General features: G+C 36.1%; 1 protein-coding gene across 1 annotated transcript; it reads right to left on the bottom strand.

The window, feature by feature from the left end:
- Positions 1-99: 99 nt before the first annotated feature.
- Positions 100-14,538, bottom strand: LOC145786319 (26S proteasome non-ATPase regulatory subunit 13-like). The gene is made up of 11 exons (XM_082597958.1): positions 14,391-14,538; positions 6,617-6,677; positions 5,720-5,831; positions 5,000-5,130; positions 4,585-4,756; positions 4,060-4,139; positions 2,953-3,078; positions 2,512-2,574; positions 2,179-2,319; positions 1,427-1,483; positions 100-804 (listed from the first exon to the last, which is right to left on the bottom strand). Exons 1-11 carry the CDS (start codon positions 14,486-14,488, stop codon positions 709-711), a joined length of 1,137 nt encoding a protein of 378 aa, XP_082454084.1. The 5' UTR covers positions 14,489-14,538; the 3' UTR covers positions 100-708.
- Positions 14,539-20,080: the final 5,542 nt, after the last annotated feature.

Genomic DNA, 20,080 nt, shown 5'->3' with positions numbered 1-20,080 from the left:
GTAAAATACCAAATCCTGAATCAAATTCGTTAAAACAACTGCACAGTTTGTTAAACAAGAGACTTCAATTCACTTCATTACAAAATATATTGCCAGCTATCTGAAGGCATGTCAAAATTTCGGCCTCTAGTAAACTTTTGTCGGCACTATAGTAGTCGTATGTCAACGATAGTTAGGGGGTGCTAGACTGTTCACGCCTGTTTACAGGGGTGCTAGAGTCAGAAAAGGTTAAGAAACGCTGCAGTCTAGCCGGACATAGATGATCCGTTGATTACACTCGGCACTCGTTAGAGCATATTTTTCCTCTGAATAAATCTCGCCATTTCCATATTGAGAGACAATGATGTTATATGAATCTGTACCCAAAAAAATTCACCAAGAATATATATGTGTTATGAAAGTAGCAAGAAGGAGGATGGTTTAAAGTTGTATCTCTATTCTCTAATGTTAATTTTGCGACTCAAATTGGAAAAACTGTTTTATTATCGGTACTTGAATCGTTACTGCAAACACAGCATAGCCTACAAACAACATATACTTTTATTGCTGAGCTTTTACCAAAAAAAGACATATCAAATGTCTTGTACAATCAGTCTACTAATACAAATCATATGATGCTTGTATCTCGTTGAACAGAACATTGCTTCCTTGAAAGCAAACTTTCGTTCATATTCCTAAGTTGTGAGCATCAGCTTAGAACTGAAAATCTTAGGTTAAGATGTCATTCGCTTTGGCTGCGATCAGGGATTCCATTGATGATACGTCCCCACACCAAGCGTTCAGTTTGTCTTTCATCTTAGAAACCTGAAAAAAAAATGTCGTCATTGTGATATTTTTTCGCTGTCCAGGACTTCAAAATTTTTCAAATCACAAGTTTTTGTCTTCAACAGCAAATAAAATGTCGTCTTGAGCAGTGATATATTAAAGCTCTGTTGGCTTTGTTGATGTCAGGATTTCCAGGTTGAACAAATTGTAGCCTAATAGATAATTACAAAGTGACCATTTTTCCATGCTGGTTGCCATTGCAAGTGTTGCCAGTGTTAGAATTAAGGTTGCTATTAGGATTTTTTCAGTGCCCAGGACTTCAAAATTTTCCAAATCACAAGTTTTTATCTTCAACAGCTTAAACTTTTCAAATTTAGGGCAAAATTACTGATATGGAAAAACTTGTAAGGAAAAAATAGCCACAGCCTGGATACTGCGACAGAAAGAGTCCGATGTCCACAAAACATCAAACTAATATTTTTCACAAAACTGAAACGACGAAAAAGTGTCATGGCAACCAGAGATTCAAGAAAAAGTAAACCTACACGATTGCACGAGCTTCTGCTGATGCAATATTTTAGTTTGTTAAATTGCTACAAGTGAAATAACACTTTCCATACAGAAAAAGCAATAGGGGTAAAAATGTAATAAACTTCCCCACCTGTTGTTTATCCAGCACTCGCGGTTGTACCCAAGACATATGGACCTTTTCTTCAACCTACCAACAGAACGTCAATGAGAAATGACCTCAAACAAAGCTATCGTAATTTGAACAGTAGGAGCCCTTAATCGATTTTCTGCTTTATGAGCTGCATACACTGGTTCAAGTTGAGCAGACCTCTCAAGAAAGGCATGGGTCACATTGAACAGGATCAGATGTGACGTTGGCTGCACTGGAGCTAATCTATTTAGGTGGGGGTTGCATAATACGCCGATATGTGTCTGCGGAGCGGTAGAACAAACAATGCAACACATACTCCACGAATGTTCCATCTTACGGACCCAAGTGAAATCATTGGTATTCGACAACTGGACCCAACTACCGTATCTTGGCTGCACGATGAGGCATTGCCAATCTAAGCTACTACAAGTCAAACGAGAGAAGACTGGTTCAAGTGATGCTTGCACTCAGCCAGCACTGTATTAGTCGTTGCAGTAGTATGGTGTGGCGGAAGAAATGCAGGAATTTGAACAAGTTATAACAAGCACGGGAATGACAAGCAATAGAAATAAATCAGCAATTGATGAACTTGCTAATGGAAACAGTTTGTGTCGCAACGGCGATCTTGAGAGCATCGTGCACAGCCCGAATAACAATAGGTTAACAATTTTCTTCAGCTTTGGTTCACGTGTTTGAAGCCAAACAAATATATAAACGTCCATGCAAAAGAAACGTTTCCTAAGTTATTTTACTTGATCAATTGTTCCTCTAACCAATCCAAGAGACATCGCTTTCATGGCAAGAATTTCAACTTCACCCAAAGGGACTCCGGTTTTCGTAGCAATTTCGTTGAAATCAATATGTCTGTTGTTGGCAGGGCGTGCAAAAGTGATCTAGAAAGATAACATTGAAATTAAAATGCCCTTAAAAACGGAACATTGACAAAAGTTTAAATGTAGCAAATCAAAAACATGACAAAATGGCAGTTGAACCAAAAGGAACGATTCAAGACTACAAGAAATACAATATTATTTCTAATGTATTTTCAAGAATACTTTTTCAACAAAGGAGTAGTTCTGTCTTACCTCCATGAGACACAGCAGCATAATTTTTTGTCGTAACTTCAACTCATTTGATAGAAGGTCGGGCTGCAAGTAAAACAAGAGACTAGTTTTGCAAGTTTTTGATAGCTCTCTTACGACAGACAGCGTTAACGTCAATTTACAAAATGATGATTAGTAGACTTAGGCCTTTTTTACTAATAAATTTGTAGTCAAGAGCTGGATTCAGTTTCTGAACTGGATATGTGTACTACCATCCAGTGTACTACCTGGTACATCCAGTGTACTACCAGTGTACATCCATGTGTACTACCTGGATATGTGTACTACCAGACCATCCATGATCTGGAATTAAACCCACGTTTATTTAACTAATACGTATTAGTTAAATAAACGTGGGTTTGATTCCAGATCATGGATGGTCTTTTCTTTCTGAAATGATCGTAATATTAGTTCATTTTGTACCTGCGCGCTCCAAAAAGGCTTTAACTCGTTCATTTTCTCAATATCTCCACTATTGAAAGCATACAGAAGGTCTACCAGCCACTGTCGGGGGGTGTCTTTTAACGTGTCTAGGATAGGATGCTGCAGCTGAAAGTACAAACAAGGAAGTGTCACATAGACGCCACATTTATTCTAATTGAACATGGTTGATTAAAGCTACTTTTGTTCTTTCTTTCCTTCCAATGGAACTTCTGCCATGTTCGGTAAAAATGACAAGTCTACATTTCTCGCTGTAGATCTACAAAATAGCGTTGGTGTGTTTTGTTTCTCCAAAAGTTAAGTCCACAACTGGTGTGCGTCTTCTACAAGTCAGCAGTTGCGAATTGAGCAAGCCACAACTGAGCAAGTGACAACTGAGTAAGACGAAACTTGGAATGTCGCAAATCAGCAAAATGAGTTTGACAAGCGATGACGAAGCAAGTCCGACGTGAGCACGTAAAGTTCATTCGCTGACTTGGCAGTAGCTGAAATGTACTTGCGGAATTGAAGCACTTGCTGAGTTGTCGCATGCCGAGTGGTCCGACGAGCAACTGGTGTTATTCTTTTTTATTCCTTCTTTTTAATAGAGAAATAGAAAAAATCGGACCGTCCACAAGTCCCAACTTTTGCTTTGTTCGTTCACAAAAGTTCAATCCACATTTATCGCGGTAAATCAACGTTATCAACTGGGTCTGATAAACTATTATTCTTCTTCTTCAATTGCCTTGCCTGGACCAGGCATCGACGACGGACGGATAAATTATTACATAACACTAAAAAGAATGTGCAATAGATCGAGTTTTGTTTTTAGCGGCATGATCGTTGCATACTTCACAATGTAGACTTTAACGACCTGTGTTAACATGATGCTGCAAAGCGCTATTACTACAGCGAACTCGCAGAATCAGGCTAAAACAGGTCGTTAGTACATCTACTGTACATTGTGAATTAAAAAGGATATACGATTAACAAAATAGCGACAGCCATTTGATAAATAAAATGAATTAAACCGGAAGTGGTCTTCGAAACCTGATTGTAGAAGAAATGTAGTTGATGTTAAAGTAGGCTACATGCAAGTTAACTTTTTACCAATTCTCCGAAGTTAAACACTTTATTTCCCATAAGACCAGCTAGTCCGAGGTTAAATGCTCTCTCTTGTTGCTCAAGACCTAAAAATAGCAACGTTAAAAGCCTTTGACTTGCATTCGAACAATAATTAACAAACAAAATCCAACGAAAGGAACCGACACTATCTAAAGCGGAATGGCCCGTTTCGGTGAGTCCGATCCCTTAACGGGGGATTTTTTCAATTTTTTTTTTAAATTATCGGGTACCATAGCCTAATTATCATTGCCGTTTTAGGGTTAGGGGTTGGAGGTTAGGAACTCACCGAATCAGACTCACCGAATCGGACTCACCGAATAGTAGCAGACCCATCTAAAGAGAGCTTTCTGTTTCGAACTTTATCTAATGAAATTATATTTGAATAAGAACTGAAAATGGTATAAACTGACAAAGAAACAAAGTACTGTATTTGTTTTCATAAAACTAAAGACAATTTTCAAGGCTGATTTATTTTCTATTGCAAGTCTATCGGCTGGAAATATTTCAAACCTGGTATCGTGTCAAGCTCCACGCAACCGAGGTAACGAAGAGCATCCTTGTAGTATTCATTGTGATTGCACAATATTTGATGATAGTTGCTGCAAAGTTCATAGAATCGGCTATGCACTGACGTCACACCTGGCAAGGCATCGAGCTTCGCTTCACTTTCTTCCATAATTTTCTGAAAATAATTTAACATGCAGTCACAGGATAACAATGAAAACTTACATGGTGGTAATGATGGCAAATATTATGATTTGTAGTGTAAAATTCATAAACTCTTTGCAAAATAGTCTCAACTATGACGTATCGAAATGAATTCAAGTAGCACAACAGAATATGCTCTCTTCAATGGTTTTTTTGTTCTTCAAAATTGCTCAAGTTATATACATGTTTTATTACATAAAATTATACTGTACTTTACTTTAGTTTTTGCATAGTCTTTTCCTAAAAGATGTATGTTTCCCATTGCTGTTGAACACAAAATGTTGGCTTCATCATTTGCTTTTGTTTTTTCTTTTACAGTTTCAAGAAACTTCAGTGCTTCACTTGGATCTGAACAAATAATGCAACTTGTAACCATGTAACACAGCTTGTCTTGTTGGCCATGTTTTTGCCTAGTCTCATAGTAGAAGTATTATATTTTATGTTGTTAGTTGGTTTCATTATCCTCTAACTTCCACATTTTTCTATCACTAAAAAACCTTTTGTTTACTTCTTTAAGAAACCTTTTTACCAATTCAATATTTAAGGAAGAAATCAGATGCTCACACCAGTGGTCCAGTACTGAGTGAGACACCAAAATAAAACTAAAAGTTAAACTCCTGAGATCACAATAACTCAGTATTACGACAGCAGGTCAAATAACATATCTTGGGAAATAGAATTTTATGGGACAGGGGATTTAGGAAATTGAGATTAGAGGCGGGGAAAAATCCAAAAACTTTGACCAGTGGATTACTTCTCTAAAATGCCAATCAAATTCATTCATCCTAGTTGCTTGATAAGTTGTCCTTTGAGAAATTGTCATTCAACAAACTGTTGCTTGACCAACTATTAGAATACGAGGATCACAGCACAACCTGGGTTGCACTTCAAACCAACATTGCTTACAAATTAACATTATTCTCTGATTAAATTTTACCTGTAAATTGTCTGATGACGTAAGGACATAATATTTCAACCAACGACAAAGAGTTTATTTTGCTTTCAAAATCAGTTATAAAGCAGTTGTATAAATCCAGTAGTTGTGATCCCTGAAATTGATTCAATGCAAGTATTATACACTGCCATACAATACAATGCAACAAAGCATACAACCAAGACGACGGCATGACAACATCCAGCCAGGCATGGAGTGAACTCAATTTGGTGACACAGGACAAGCTAGCTCAAAACCATGACTCAGGTTTATGCACATTCTGCTTCAAGTGGAGTTGGAGATGGCAACTGAATGTATTCTCATAAACATACCGATTACCGGTGCAACATACTACAGAACTGAACAAAAGCAGATGTTGACACAAACCTACCTATAATTTACTAACTACAACTATATAGCCTAGGTTCTTTGGCAGCCGATCACAAAGTAGTAAGAATTAACAGCAATAGACATGTGTTTTGCCCATAAGGTAGTATAGTTAATTGGATAATCTTAATGGCTAACGTGGAGGCTATGATTAGTGAATCACAATAGCTTGCTATTCAAGCAAGTATTCAATCTTGTGCTGACTACCAAAAAAGTGCTCTTTTCCACATAAACCATTGTAGCTACTTCAAAAAGCCTTTTGAGTTATTTTAATTTACATTCTATGATTCTACTTTATTCGGTGTGTCAATCTTTTAGATACGATAATTAAAATAAAACAAAGACAGTCTGTACAACATCAGAATTTAAAATTATTTCTATATTCATCTCTCACATAATTTATCGTTTGTTGTGATTTTAAATTATTACAATTGCTCATTATTTAAATCATAGGCTACAATTAAACGCTGAAACAAGATGCATTTACAAAGGTAATCATATAAAAACAACAACCTTATGGAACTGTTCCTGTTTGACAAAATCAAGTAGCACTGCAGTCAGCTGGTGCCACAATCTGCAAAATAATAATCTGATAAAACCTATTGCACCGCTTCTATTACAATTGAAATACATCAATGGTGCCAAAATGTGGCCAGACAGCATTGGCAAACAGTGGGTGCAGGGTGCATAGGATGAAGATTTGTGTGATAATAAATGAAGTTATAATTCATAGGTTACCAACGTTTCATGCAGAGTAGGATCTATTTACCAAATGCACAAATCATGTTGATGTTAAACAATCTAATCAATTAAAACTGTACTTACAACCAAAAACTTCCAGTAAAAGTATTTTTGACCAATTTATAAATTCATTTGTTGACACTATGCATTTAATGTTTTTGTAAAAATCATTATCAATGCACCAATCTTAAACTGTTTGTCACATGTTTACTAATTTTCTTTATTTTCTGGATGTGCATAACTTAATGTCAAAAGTTTTTTTTTTGAAAAAACTCACCACAAAAAATGCAATCCCACTTTTTCACACCACATAAAAAATTTCTACCTCACCTCACCATTAAAACTTAATAATATGGTATGCAAAAAAAACTTCAGACTTATTTGCATGATGCACGGTTCAGCTTAAATTATGAATAAACCAATATGGCAAGTTGTCTACATACAATCGCCAGTAAGTCAACCCTCGATTTAACGGACTTCGGATTTAACGGACTCAATATGCGCAGATCTATGAGTAAAAGAACGTACCAAAAGAACGGTTTTTATTGTTTTGGAATTTACCAGATTAGAAAGCTGTCTCTCACAACGTCACAATACGTATTGTGATCTATCAGCGTACTCTATCAGCGTACTCTGTACTGTACTCTGTTAGCAAGAGCCTTCATTCGGTGCACCTTAGAATCAGTTAGAACCTGCCTGTGTTTAGTACGGTGCATTATGTCTAAGCCAAATGAAAAACGTAAACGTGTGAACTTGTCGATGATGCAGAAACTAGAACTGATCAAAAAGCTTGAAAAAGGGACCAGCGTTGCGAGTGTTTGCGATCAGTATGGTATGGGTCCACGTCTATTAGGCGCTGACAGTTAGGCGCTGGTCTAATAGGCGCGCACACTGTGGCGTCTGGATATTTAGGTGCAGAGCACTGTGGCGCCCGGTCATTTAGGTGCTATTCCTAGTAAAGTCTGCAGATTGTATCAGCTTGGCAGGTAGGGGCGTAGGGCAATGCTTTTCACACAAAATATTATATTGAACAGAAAAATATGTTGTGTTGTTAATGCGTGTGCGTTGTTGGTCATGGCTTCAGTGAGTGAAGTTGCTTAAACCGGCAATGCTTTTTCACACAAAATGTTAAATTGAACAGAAAAATATGTCATGGCTTCCGTGAGTGAAGCTGCTTAAACCGGCAATGCTTTTTCACACAAAATATTATATTAAACAGAAAAATATATGGGTGAAGCTGCTTGAACCGGCAATGATTTTCACACAAAATATTATATTATTACCGTAGCCAAAAAAGGACAGGCAAAGACTATGGATCTGCCATGATTTACGACGTAGGGATACTTCCGTAGGATTACTTCCAATAATGTTCGGAAGCTTGAATATAATTTATTGATAAAGCTTTCACCAACGCAAACCTGGACTAACAACAAATAAAACAATAATAAATCAATAAAACAACAATATATTTTTCTGTTCAATATAACATTTTATGTGAAAAGCATTGCCGGTTTAAGCAGCTTCACTCACGGAAGCCATGATATAATTTTCTGGCAAGCTGTTACAATCTACAGACTTTACTAGGAATAGCACCTAAATGACCGGGCGCCACAGTGCTCCGCACCTAAATATCCAGACGCCACAGTGTGCGCGCCTATTAGACCAGCGCCTAATTGTCAGCGCCTAAAAGACTTGCTCCCTATGGTATCAAAAAACAAACAGTCTCAGACATTAAGAAGAGCAAGGACAAGCTGTTGAAATACGCTATGTCTTATTGTGTTGATGCGGCGTCTTCCAAGGGTGGTAAAGTGAGCAACAGAAAACATATGAAGATGGGTAAGGAACATGGCTTACGTAATACAGGCCTTGCCATCGTGCGAGCTGGAGTCCAAGCTGGAGGCGAACAAAAACTCATGTCTATAATTTGCTAAACACACTTTTCAAGGCTTGTTTGCCCATTTTGTTAAATCCTGCTCGATTGATACCATATCAGTGAATAATAATCAATTTTTTTTTAATTATTGATAAGTTATATGCAGTCTACGTTTGATTTACAATGAATGACACATTTAAATAAAGCACAGCCACATAGTGGAATAAAAGGTGTTAAATGAAAAGGTACAAATGCACACAAGAAAACAATATTTCTTGGTCAAGCATAATCTGCTATTATTAACGTTGATTTAACGTCAGTAACGCAAATACAAACACAACACAAAAGCACAATGAAAGACAATATGTATGGGTCATTCTATTATAATACAGTCGAAATTTTGTAACCCATCCTCTCAGAATTTCTTCATTTTTTTTTAATATGTTAGAGCTGTTAGGAAAAGATGAAGATTGGCATTTGTACTGTCAAAATCTATCAAGCGGTTTTTAAAATATTTAATGATTATATTTTTGCCACTAAAGGCGCTGTTTTCATATCACAAAAACAAAAATAGCTTAGAATTTTTATTTTTTATGATACAGAAATAATAAAAATATGTATTCTTATAGTTTTTGGGGCAAGGAATTGAAATATGTTATTACATTTGTGAAAAAAGCAAAGAAAAACACTTTTTTCAATTTACAAAAGCTTTGGGCCACTCCATTTCAATGCCCCATATCTCAAATCTGCAAAAAGATTTTTCCCCCAACTAATGCATGCTAAACTGTCACGAAAAGCTATCTGCTTCATGTAGAAAAGTATGATAAATACATTTTGTTGCAAGCTTCTGCAATTGACATGAAATTTTCATTGCTACAGTATATTCATAATGTTTTCAATCAATAGACTTGAAGTGTCATACAATTAAGGCACTAATGATGCTCTACAGTAGTAGAGCGAAATGCATATGCCATAAATAGGGCACTGCTGATTATTGATTTTTTAATAAAAAATACATGATCACACAGCATATGCATCATGATGTCATAGTAAATCAAATATACTACTTTTAAACATACTACATAATAGCCTTCAACATTAAATTTAAAATTTAATTATTTAATTTAAAATTTAATAAAATTTAATTTAAAATTTAATTTAATTTTAAAATTTAACTATATTTGATTTAATTTGCTCTGCTTTGCTTTTTTGCTTAGCATTGAGCACTTTTTTGTAGTATTGATAGTTTTCATTGTTTTTAATGATGTCATAGTAAATGTTCAATTTGATTGGTGACAGATTTTGATTTAAAAGACTTTCATTAAGTGCATCAAGTGCACCTTCGTTATCAAGTGCACCACCCCCACTAGTGGGGAACAAACCGACGATGGATTATGATGATGATGATCTGTCAGCTTCAGATGTACTTGAAGATTAGCATGCATCATCACACTCATCCGTGTCAGACAGGTTGCCGTTGGCTAGAATATCAAGCTTTTTTTTTTGCTTGTCTTTGGCAAGTGATGCATAATTTCAATCCGGGTGTAATTGCATTGTGGGTTTTTATCAAACTTCTTATGAGTATTTAATGTAATTGATTGGCGTGCTTTGGGAAGCTTAACTCCATAATGGAGTAAGAGATTGCAGCATCTCGTTTGTCTCTTCACATCGCGCAATATGTATACTTAATAAGGATAAAGGCATATCTTTGCACTTGAGTCGTAAATGCAATCTTCCACTTTGACTCCCGCTCTCCATTATGCAAGTTCTAGTTCATTTCGTTTCAACTGTGCAATGGGTAACAATTCTTGTCGTTTGGTATACCACGTTTTATGACATTCATCAGACTCCTTTGATTTTCTAATAAAGCACTTCTCCAGCTGCATAACTTTGACACATAAATTGTAGCAATAATGTTGTGTATTGTACAGTATGTTCTACAATAAGTTATTTGCCTATTAAATTCCTAAAAGTCATGATGGTAACACATAATACATTGAGCACTCTGAAAGCATTGATCACTATCATATACGGTAGCCACTTTAACAAGTCGAAATTCTGCCACTGAAATTGATTAGAATGAAACCGCCAACCAATCACAAGCTACGGTTTAAGTGACGTAAAAAATGGCGAAAAGAAGATCATAGAAAGCAAATTAAGTGATGGATTTTTTGTCAGCTGGTTGGCTTAGGGGTTAGGGCTAGAAAGTAGTCATTTCATTGACGCGGGTTCGATTCCCACTACTGCTATTGCTCTTTTTCTTCTGTAATTACCAAATAAAGTTCAAAACAAGCATTAACTCTCTGGATGAGTGCTCGAAGGATCACAATTGGACGGTAGCCTCTTATAACATGTTCTGATTGGTTGGCGGTTGCATTCTAATTAATTTCAGTGGCAGAATTTCGACTTGTTAAAGTGGCTACCATCATATACAGCCGTAGTCACAGTCTCATTAACGACCAGAATTAAAGCAAATAGCCTTGCCATTTTGTTGTTGATGATTTAGCTAGCTTTCTGTATTTCTTATTAGGAAGTGGCTATTTTTCCACACTTAATGCCATTGTTACAATTAGGTGTTGCCAGAGTTAGGATTAAAGTTAGGAAGGTTTAAGGTAGGGTTTAGAGTTAGGAATAAGAATAGGGTTTTAATCTTTGCCCACCACTAAAAAAAATTTCCAAACTACAAGTTTTTGTTTTCAACAGCTTTAATCTTTTCCCAAATTTGGGCAGAATTCCTTATCTGGCAACACTATTGAGGCTATTATTATACTATTGTGTAAATATAACCACAACCTTCTTAATAACTATTACTAAATTGATTTAACAAATTTAGTCAAGTTTCACAAGTCATTCCATTCATTGTATGAAAAAAATGATAAATTCTTGCAATGAACAATAGACATTCATACCAAGTAACCAACTGCAAAAGTCTACAAGACTACACATTTATCATATCTTTAGCAAGAAGCAAGTAATAATTGCAATTCATCACACATTTACGCCCCAATATAAATTAATTTTTATTAAGTTACCTAAATATAACATGCGAGTAGTTAATTACAGTACCGTATATGATTTTATTCAACCATAGGCTTACCTTTTAGGTTCCTTATAGCCTATTAACCTATTCCTGATCAGTAACATATAAAAAAACTAAAGTTTTAATCTCTTGCTTTGACCTAGCCCTGCGCAAAGATACTCTCTTGGTAAAATTCTCTGTCAAAAACAAACATGCAGAATAACTTCTACTCTGTAATTTGTTTATTAAAATTTTTATCAAATCTTGATTGCTGAGAACCTGGCTGTATCTATAGTAGGGAAGTCCTCTTTGATATTTTGGCTGTTCAAGATACAGCTATAATGAAAAAACTACACCTATCTAGTAACTTAATGATTGTGAGAAATCTAATGTACAACAGTTAGTGACTATTCACCAGCTACAACATTAGCTTATAACATTACCAACATTAAGAACTTGTATTAGTAGACTATATGTACTTTGCTGCTGTCAAAATTCACATCTTCTTGCTTGCAGCATAGATAGATTCTTGTTTTCCCAATCATTATCTTCACAAAGACCGATTCAACATGTGGCATGGTTGTTAAAAACTCGAACAAATGGCTACTTTAATACACGTTTGTACAAATTATGCTTCTAAAAGTTACACATACAGTAATAAAAAAAAAAATTGTTCAAAATAAAATCAAATCAACACTACATTGCTATTTCATAACCAAAATAAGAAAAACGCCCCCTTCTAGTTAGTTGGCTACTTTCGTAAAATATTTTCTGAATCAATCGTTGTGACGATACATGCGAGAAATACTACGAGATCGCGGAGGAGCAATTTTTTTCTTTCTCTTTATTATCTTATCGAATCTGAGAGAACTCTTTACTGCAAACAGTGCAAAAACAAGGTTCGCCTCCAGCTTGGACTCCAGCTCGCACGATGGCAAGGCCTGTATTACGTAAGCCATGGTAAGGAACAATCTTTGGACGCAGCAGTTATGAAGTGGTACGTTCAACAGCGGTCCAGTGGAGTGAATGTGCGTGGGACAGAGTTAATCGCAGCTGCTGCTAAACTTGCTACCAGTCTTGGCTTAACCGATTTTAAGGGCAGTGATGGGTGGCTTTGGCGATTCCGGAATCGCCACGGATTATTCAACAAAGTTCTGCATGGCGAGGCTGGTGATGCAGATACGGCAAGTGTGGCCCCCTTTCGCGAAAAATTAACAAAGCTGATTAGTGACGCAGGCCTCACCCTATCTCAAGTATATAACGCAGACGAGACGGTAATTTTTTGGCGTTCTCTCCTGAAGAATTCTCAAGTCCGTCAGGGTGAGGAGAAGACAAGCAAGGAAAGGCTGTCGGTCCTGGTCGGGTCCAATGCCACCGGTACTCACCGACTGAAGCTAGCCGTGGTGGGCAAATCGAAGAAACCACGGGCATTTAAGGGATTAAACGTCGAGCGTGACCTGTCAGTAGTTTACTACAACTCTAAGAAAGCTTGGTTTAACTCTGCAATATACAGTTATACACTGATTGGTTTTTCTTGCATTTTGTGCCTACGACTTGGAAATATCAAGAAGTGCTGAAGATTTCTCCTGATGATGTACGAGCGATTCTAATACTCGACAATGCCCCAGCGCACCCTAGTGAAGAGAAGCTTGTAAGCGCTGACGGCAAGATAAGGGTCCTTTATCTGCTCCCTAATACAACATCGGTTATACAGCCAATGGACCAGGGGGTTATTAGTGCCTTGAAGAGGCGCTACATCCGACGTTACTTGGATGAGGTCCTGGTCATTACATCTGGACCCAGGGTATCAGTTCATGTCTGAGGCCGACATAGTGGCATCTGTGGTGGATGGTGGAGAAGAGGAAAGCAGTGACGAGGAAGAGGCGATTGAAGTCCCCAAGGTGAAGTTGTCAACTCTACGGAGTTATATCGATGCCCTCATTGATTACTCCGCCTACAGCCAACTACTTGAGATGGCGCACCAATATGGGAAGCTCAGGATGATCAGGGAGCATATCATTAAAGAACAGCATATGGGGGGTCGCCAGACAAAAATCAACAGCTTCTTTGCCCCTAGCCGCCCTGTTCAACATGGTGCTCCAGCCAACCCATCTGTGTTGTCTATATCTCTCTTACGCATTCTACCTGCCCCTGAAAATCTGAACAATGATGCCCCATGCTGCAGTCATCGTCCCGCCATCCCTGAGGTTGATGTTCAGGAGGATGGACATGATGAGTTGATGATCATCTTTGACTCAGATTAATCTACATTTAAGTTGTGTACTGTAAATGTACCTGTGTACTGTAGTCGCGCAAGCTATACAAAATACAAACAAGGAACGCATTTCATGTGTCTTTAAACTGCTACTGTGTTGTACTGTACAGTATTTGGTTTATTAAGCGGTGACAGATGGTCTACGCTATAGCAGAGTACTTGACTGTACACTGTACAGTAGTGGGAGTACGGTATTTTCGATTAACGAACTTTTTCCAGCAACGAACTGCTGCTGGTCCGCATTTGTCCGTTAAATCAAGGGTATTGATATAAAAACATATTCAAGCAATCATCTTACCAATGGCAATGTCTGATAAAGATATGCAAACAACTGTAAAGAAAAGTATTAGAGTTTGAATGCACAAACATGCCTACATACTTTTTAATGTGTAGTTGCTCAATTTTTTCCCAAGTAGGAAGCAATTCTGGTGGACTTTCGGATTGGCATTTTCTGAGAAAGTCTTTGACATTGGTCATTATAACTAATACGTTGCAACAGAAGCAAGCAGCTAATCTATCTCATATATGCACCTGGATATAAGAATTTAGAAAACGGTAGTTTGAACAGATTTATTAGATTACCCATAAATAAGTTAAATAATATGTACATGTGTAATGGGTGCAACCTAATTTGTACCCTGAACAGTTCATACCCTGAAAAGATTGAGAAAAAAAATTAAAAAAGCCGAAGTCGCTGATCGCAGTTTCTGCAAACGTTTTAAAATTTTTCGTAGAACTGAACTGAAAAGATCGATAGAAAAAATAGAACAAAGCCGAAATTGCTGATTGCAATTTTCGTTTTTCCGCAGTTTCTGCTAACATTTCAAAATTTCCGATAATGATCCTAAGAGTTTGCCGAAATCGCTGATCGCAGTTTCTGCAAACATTTTAAAAGGATTAGGAAAAAATTGAGAGAAAAAATAGCACAAAGCCGAAGTCGCTGAACGCAGTTTCCGCAAACATTTTACAAGAGTTAGGGTTTAAGGTTAGGAAAAAATCAAGAAAAAAAAAAAAAAAAAGTCACTGATCGGGGTTTCCGCAAACAAACAAACTGAAAAGATCAACAGAAAAAATAAAACAAAGCTTACGTCGCTGATCGCAGTTTCAGCGAACATTTTAAAATTTCCGGTAATGACCCTAAGAGTTTGCCGAAGTCGCTGATCGCAGTTTCCGCAAACATTTTAAAAGGGTTAGGGTTGAGATCGGAGTTTCTGCAAACATTTTAAAATTTCCAGTAATGATCCTGAGAGTTTTTGTTTGTTTGCGGAAACTGCAATCAGCGACTTCGGCTTTGTGCTATTTTTTCTCTCGATCTTTTTAGAGAGAAAATTTTAAAATGTTTGCGGAAACTGCGATCAGCGACTTTGGCTTTTTTTAATTTTTTTTCTCGATCTTTTCAGGGTACGAACTGAGGGTACGAACTGTTCAGGGTACGAACTAGGTTGCATCTTGTGTAATTGTGTATGCTTGGATCATAATTACGTAGGTTTGTTGCATAAGATTAGCATGATTTCCTCTTAGTTTAAAACAAGGATCTCAAACAAGTGGCCTGTGACAACATTTTGATGAAGCTCGTCAAGCATTTTTAAACTCCCAATAATTAGAAATTACAGTACCATACCGGTAACTGCTTAAGTGCCACATATTTTTTATAAAAATTTTAAAAGGTGAAAAATTCACTCTAAAATTGCTTAAAAAAATCTGAAAATGCCTGTCAAACCTCACATCACTTTTTGCAAAAAACTCATATTGTTTAATCACAATAACCGTCAACCGGGGTGACTTTGTTCACCGGGGTGACTTTGTTCAGCACTGTTTTAGCTTTGTAATTGCCAATTTGAGTAACTGGACTTCGCTCAAGTATTTCAGACCCCATCCTTGGAATTTGAGCGAAGTCCAATTACTCAAATTGGCAATTACAAAGCTAAAACAGTGCTGATCAAAGTCACCCCGGTGAACAAAGTCACCCCGTTTGACGGAACATTGCCTATTTACTTTTTGAACAAATAGTGCAAATTGCGGCAGTCAATTCTTTAAAGATTTGATTTTTTCCAAGCGTTTTGAAAGTCGGTTGCTAGATTTTTGCTCTCCAGGTCGAAATCGTTGCGTTTAAGTTTTGTTTTTTAGTAGCATTTTTTGTGTGCTCACAGTGCTTTTTGTCTCTTTATTCTTATGAGAGCTGTGCCATTAGTTAAAAAATATTTGACTTTACAACTGGCCTACTCTGGACATGCCAAAATCCTTCCGACTCTGCAGCCTGGTTCTTACTAACTATTTCTGTTTAGCCTACTGTCATCTTACATTCTTGGTGTGTTTTTTACTAACCCTACCCGTTTTATTTTCAGTGATTTTGTTTGTACTTCTCATTGTGTATTGCAAATTTCGGGTTAATTTACAAGTTACCGTATTCATTTGGCCCAATCAGCAATTTGTTTGAGACCCCTGGTTTAAAAGAACAGTAAGTTTGTTGACTTTGAAATAATTTGAAATTGATTCAAGCTGTTGAGTACAGTATTCAGCAGAAACACAACTTCTTTCAATACACCATTTATTTTATCATCTTGATTTAGTCTTGAATTAATTGGGAAGAATGTCATGTTTAAACAACAAAAATATGCCGGTAGGTTTTTGTTTAGAATTAGGCTACTATAAGTATGGAGGTCTACAGAATTCCTGTATTTTTAGCTAACTGATGAGCAGAAACTTCGCTTTTGTTGCATATTCTCTATTTCCTCATAAATTTTCTTTTTCATGGATGTTGAAGTAAGATTTTCTAAAATGATTTTCTGAAATTAAAAGCGAAAACGCTATTTCATGAAAACAAGTTTCCAATTCTAATTATTTTTTATCACAATTGAAAAGAAAATTAGGTAGGTTACCACTTGTCAATTTTCTTAAGGTTCAATTTAATTCAATTCATTTTTCTTCATCGAAACGCAACAATAATGATGACGTTTAGAATAGAGCATAAGAACAAGACCAACAAGAGGAAAAGGTGGAAAACCACCAAAGTTTAAAACGAGCATACCATCGAGATTATGAGGTTACATACAGTCAAGTAAATTCCAATAGCACCATCAGTTCAACTTTTGTTTATTTCTGACTATCACAACGAAAAACAATATAAGCAAAATAAAGACAGAAGTCTAGAATATGGTAGGAGCGATAAAACGCGAACGTCATAACGTGCTTGATACCGAAACAGGATAATTAGTTCAAAATATTTCGGTTTAAAGGGAAAATTCTATTGTCGAAATGAATTAATTTCAGAGTAGTGGATAAGGCGCTTACTTTTCAATCATGCAATCCTGGTTCGACTCTCAGCTTCAGCTGGTTGTTGAAAAACACTGCTCACCTCTACCACGGTGTAATAATTGGGTGAACATAGTTGCTGAAGGAACGGTAGCCGAGAAAAAGGAACTGATGGCCACCTTACTCTCGCTGGTGCCAAAGGTTTAGGATAATAAAAACCTTGTCTTCTTATTCTCAGATGTTTAGATCAAGTAAGGAATTCACCTTCACCTTTAGACTGGCACAAAGAAAAAAATGAAGGGGAACAAAATGAATTATTTGAAAATTATTATCATCCGAAAAAGAAAGGAAACCTCTGTTGTTTAATTGACGTCTTTCAAGCTGTTTCAAGTGTCGTCTATCTGTGTGCGATTTGTGTGGATCTGTCATAAGAAAATAATTGCTAGCAAATGTTTGTTTCCTTTGTATATGGTTAATTAAAGCTGATCTTATAGATAAAAATTGGTATATAATTATGTAGCCTATTATTGAAATGCATCTAGTAAAAACAAATTTATACAAGACAATATTGTGTTTGGTTTACATTACATATGAAAGTGTGAGCATTCACCAAGCTTGTTGTGATGTAGGCTACTAACAAAGTCTATCGATGCTCTATTGAGAAAAAATGTCTATAATTTTTTGTAATGCTGTTCAGACTCCGAAAATAACCTAATTGTACTCTGCTAAATACTGATGTCGATCTAAGATCAAAGTTTATGATGTTGCCTCTAAATTGTTGTAGCCTACAAGGAAAGTTGAGATGTTTGTAGTCTTTTCCCGGCAGGCTATCTGTATTTTTCCTCTTTTTTCTCATGTAGCTACATATGGATGTGAAGCGTGTGTGCATATTTCAATATTTCAAATAAATATCATTCAAATATTCTAAGTTCTAGTTTGAATATCACACAGTACAGTATATTCTGTTTGATTAACAACCTTCAGGGACCCCACCCTACAGTGACCCCACCTTACAGTGACAACATTAACTTCATTTTTTTCAATTATTCATGTAGTGTGAAAAATGCAGGAAGAAATTTGGTGTTATAGTTTAAGAAACTGAATTAAACTAAGAAAAGGAAAGTAAAAGCTGAATGAAGAATTTGTTTTGGGATCACATGTTCTTCTGTTCACTATTCACATGATTTTAAATCTTCCTAAACCAACATCTACTTTTCATTGGAAGAAAAAGTGTCAAGACTAGCTTGATTTTTTGTATGACCCAGCAATACTGGATTGGTCTTCGGATTATTATTTACTGCTGTGTATCCAGATTTGAATCAGGACAACACATTTTGAAATCATGGAAAAAAGGAAAGTTTGGTTCATCAAGGACCTTTGTCTTATTATTATAGGTAAGCTACCTATGTCATCCATATATTATTAGAGCAAAGTCCAATGTTTAGTAAACATTTCTGCAAAAATACTGTTTAGTTGCAACAGACTTTAATCCTAGTGTACAAATCTAAAGGTATTATTTACCCTAGTCATTATAAACTGGACCAGATCATCACAATATTTAATGCAGCAGTTTTTAACTGGGGGTGCGTGAAAGTATCTGAGTTTGCAGCATAGTTAATAAATTATATATATACAACATTTAAAAATTGGTTGTGCTTTATTTGTGTATTACAGGAATTCTTAAACTGTATGTGTTTTTCAAGGTTTTTTAGTTGAAGTTTTTTTGAAGTAGGCCCTGTGTTTTTTCTATATATATGTTGACTTTGTAGGTGGCAGTAATATACAGCCTACATTGCTATTTCTATGAGCTGAACTTTTCAAACTGCCAAAGCATAGGTACATTATTTGGTTTCAAAACTCTGTGTTACAGTATTAAAATATAAACCAGTAGCTTTGCACAAAGGCAAATTAGTTACGTCTTTTTGATTTGATTGTCTGTTATCATGCAGCGATCATATCAATTTAGAAGATTTTTTATCCCTTTTGTATCAATGTTTAATCATTGTGCTCTTTTTTGTTTCCAGCTTTTGACATGTTCCAATATTATTTATTGTTTCAAGCTGGTAAGATTTTATAGTTTGTTATCTTATGCTTTCACACATAATTGACAGATTTGTAATTTGTATTGTTTTATGTAAAAAGTCATAAAAAGCACATCATGGTTAAATTTTATTTTGGTGTTGAACAGTTTTGTTTAGTTTTAAATGTAATGCATGAGGCGTTGAGGCCGAAAGACCTGTGTTGATAGGCGGAAAGATCTTTACCCATTTCTGATTTTGTGATGTACATTTGATATGCAAACACCGAGTTGGTTTAATCCATATCACTGATGAATTTAGCTTCGATACGATATGGATATGATAGCGTAGGCCTGGATTTGAGAGATTGTTAAATAATTATCCTCAATTATCCATTAACTTGAGACGGTGCACTGGTGGTGTATCCAACTCTAACAGTACTGTATAATTAACACACGCTTTTACAAAAATAAAATGTTTTCCTATATTTTTGTTAAAAAAAGTTGCTAAAACAAGAAGCAGCAGATAGCTATTACTCGTTGAATTTGTATTTTATGCACATTTAGAAGCTGTGCTTTGTTCCTGCATAAAGGCTAGGTGTATTGATGGAACCTGCTATTGCCAAGAAATGCTTTCTGGTTCTGGTTGTTCTATGATAATAGGTGAGAGTTTTGTATATGATGAAGAGAAACCCTTAAGTAATGTTAAACTGCTACCATTTTCAATTATCTATAAAAAAATCTCCAAAAGTTAACTACCGTACTGTATGTATTATTATGCCTTGAAACAGATTTTTGTT

Source organism: Aplidium turbinatum, chromosome 17 (assembly GCF_918807975.1).
Source record: "Aplidium turbinatum chromosome 17, kaAplTurb1.1, whole genome shotgun sequence".
NCBI classification, from domain to species: Eukaryota; Metazoa; Chordata; class Ascidiacea; order Aplousobranchia; family Polyclinidae; genus Aplidium; species Aplidium turbinatum.
The sequence above is the reverse complement of the archived record's forward strand: the minus strand, read 5'-3'. Positions and strand labels throughout refer to the sequence as shown.

Excerpts from the sequence above, each read along its gene's own strand:
- LOC145786319 (XM_082597958.1), bottom strand. The coding sequence starts at position 14,488 with ATGACCAATGTCAAAGACTTTCTCAGAAAATGCCAATCCGAAAGTCCA. Across the intron at positions 2,575-2,952 it reads AGCCTTTTTGGAGCGCGCAG|CCCGACCTTCTATCAAATGA; the intron begins GTACAAAATGAA and ends TTTTACTTGCAG. Across the intron at positions 1,484-2,178 it reads TTAGAGGAACAATTGATCAA|GTTGAAGAAAAGGTCCATAT; the intron begins GTAAAATAACTT and ends TTCTGTTGGTAG.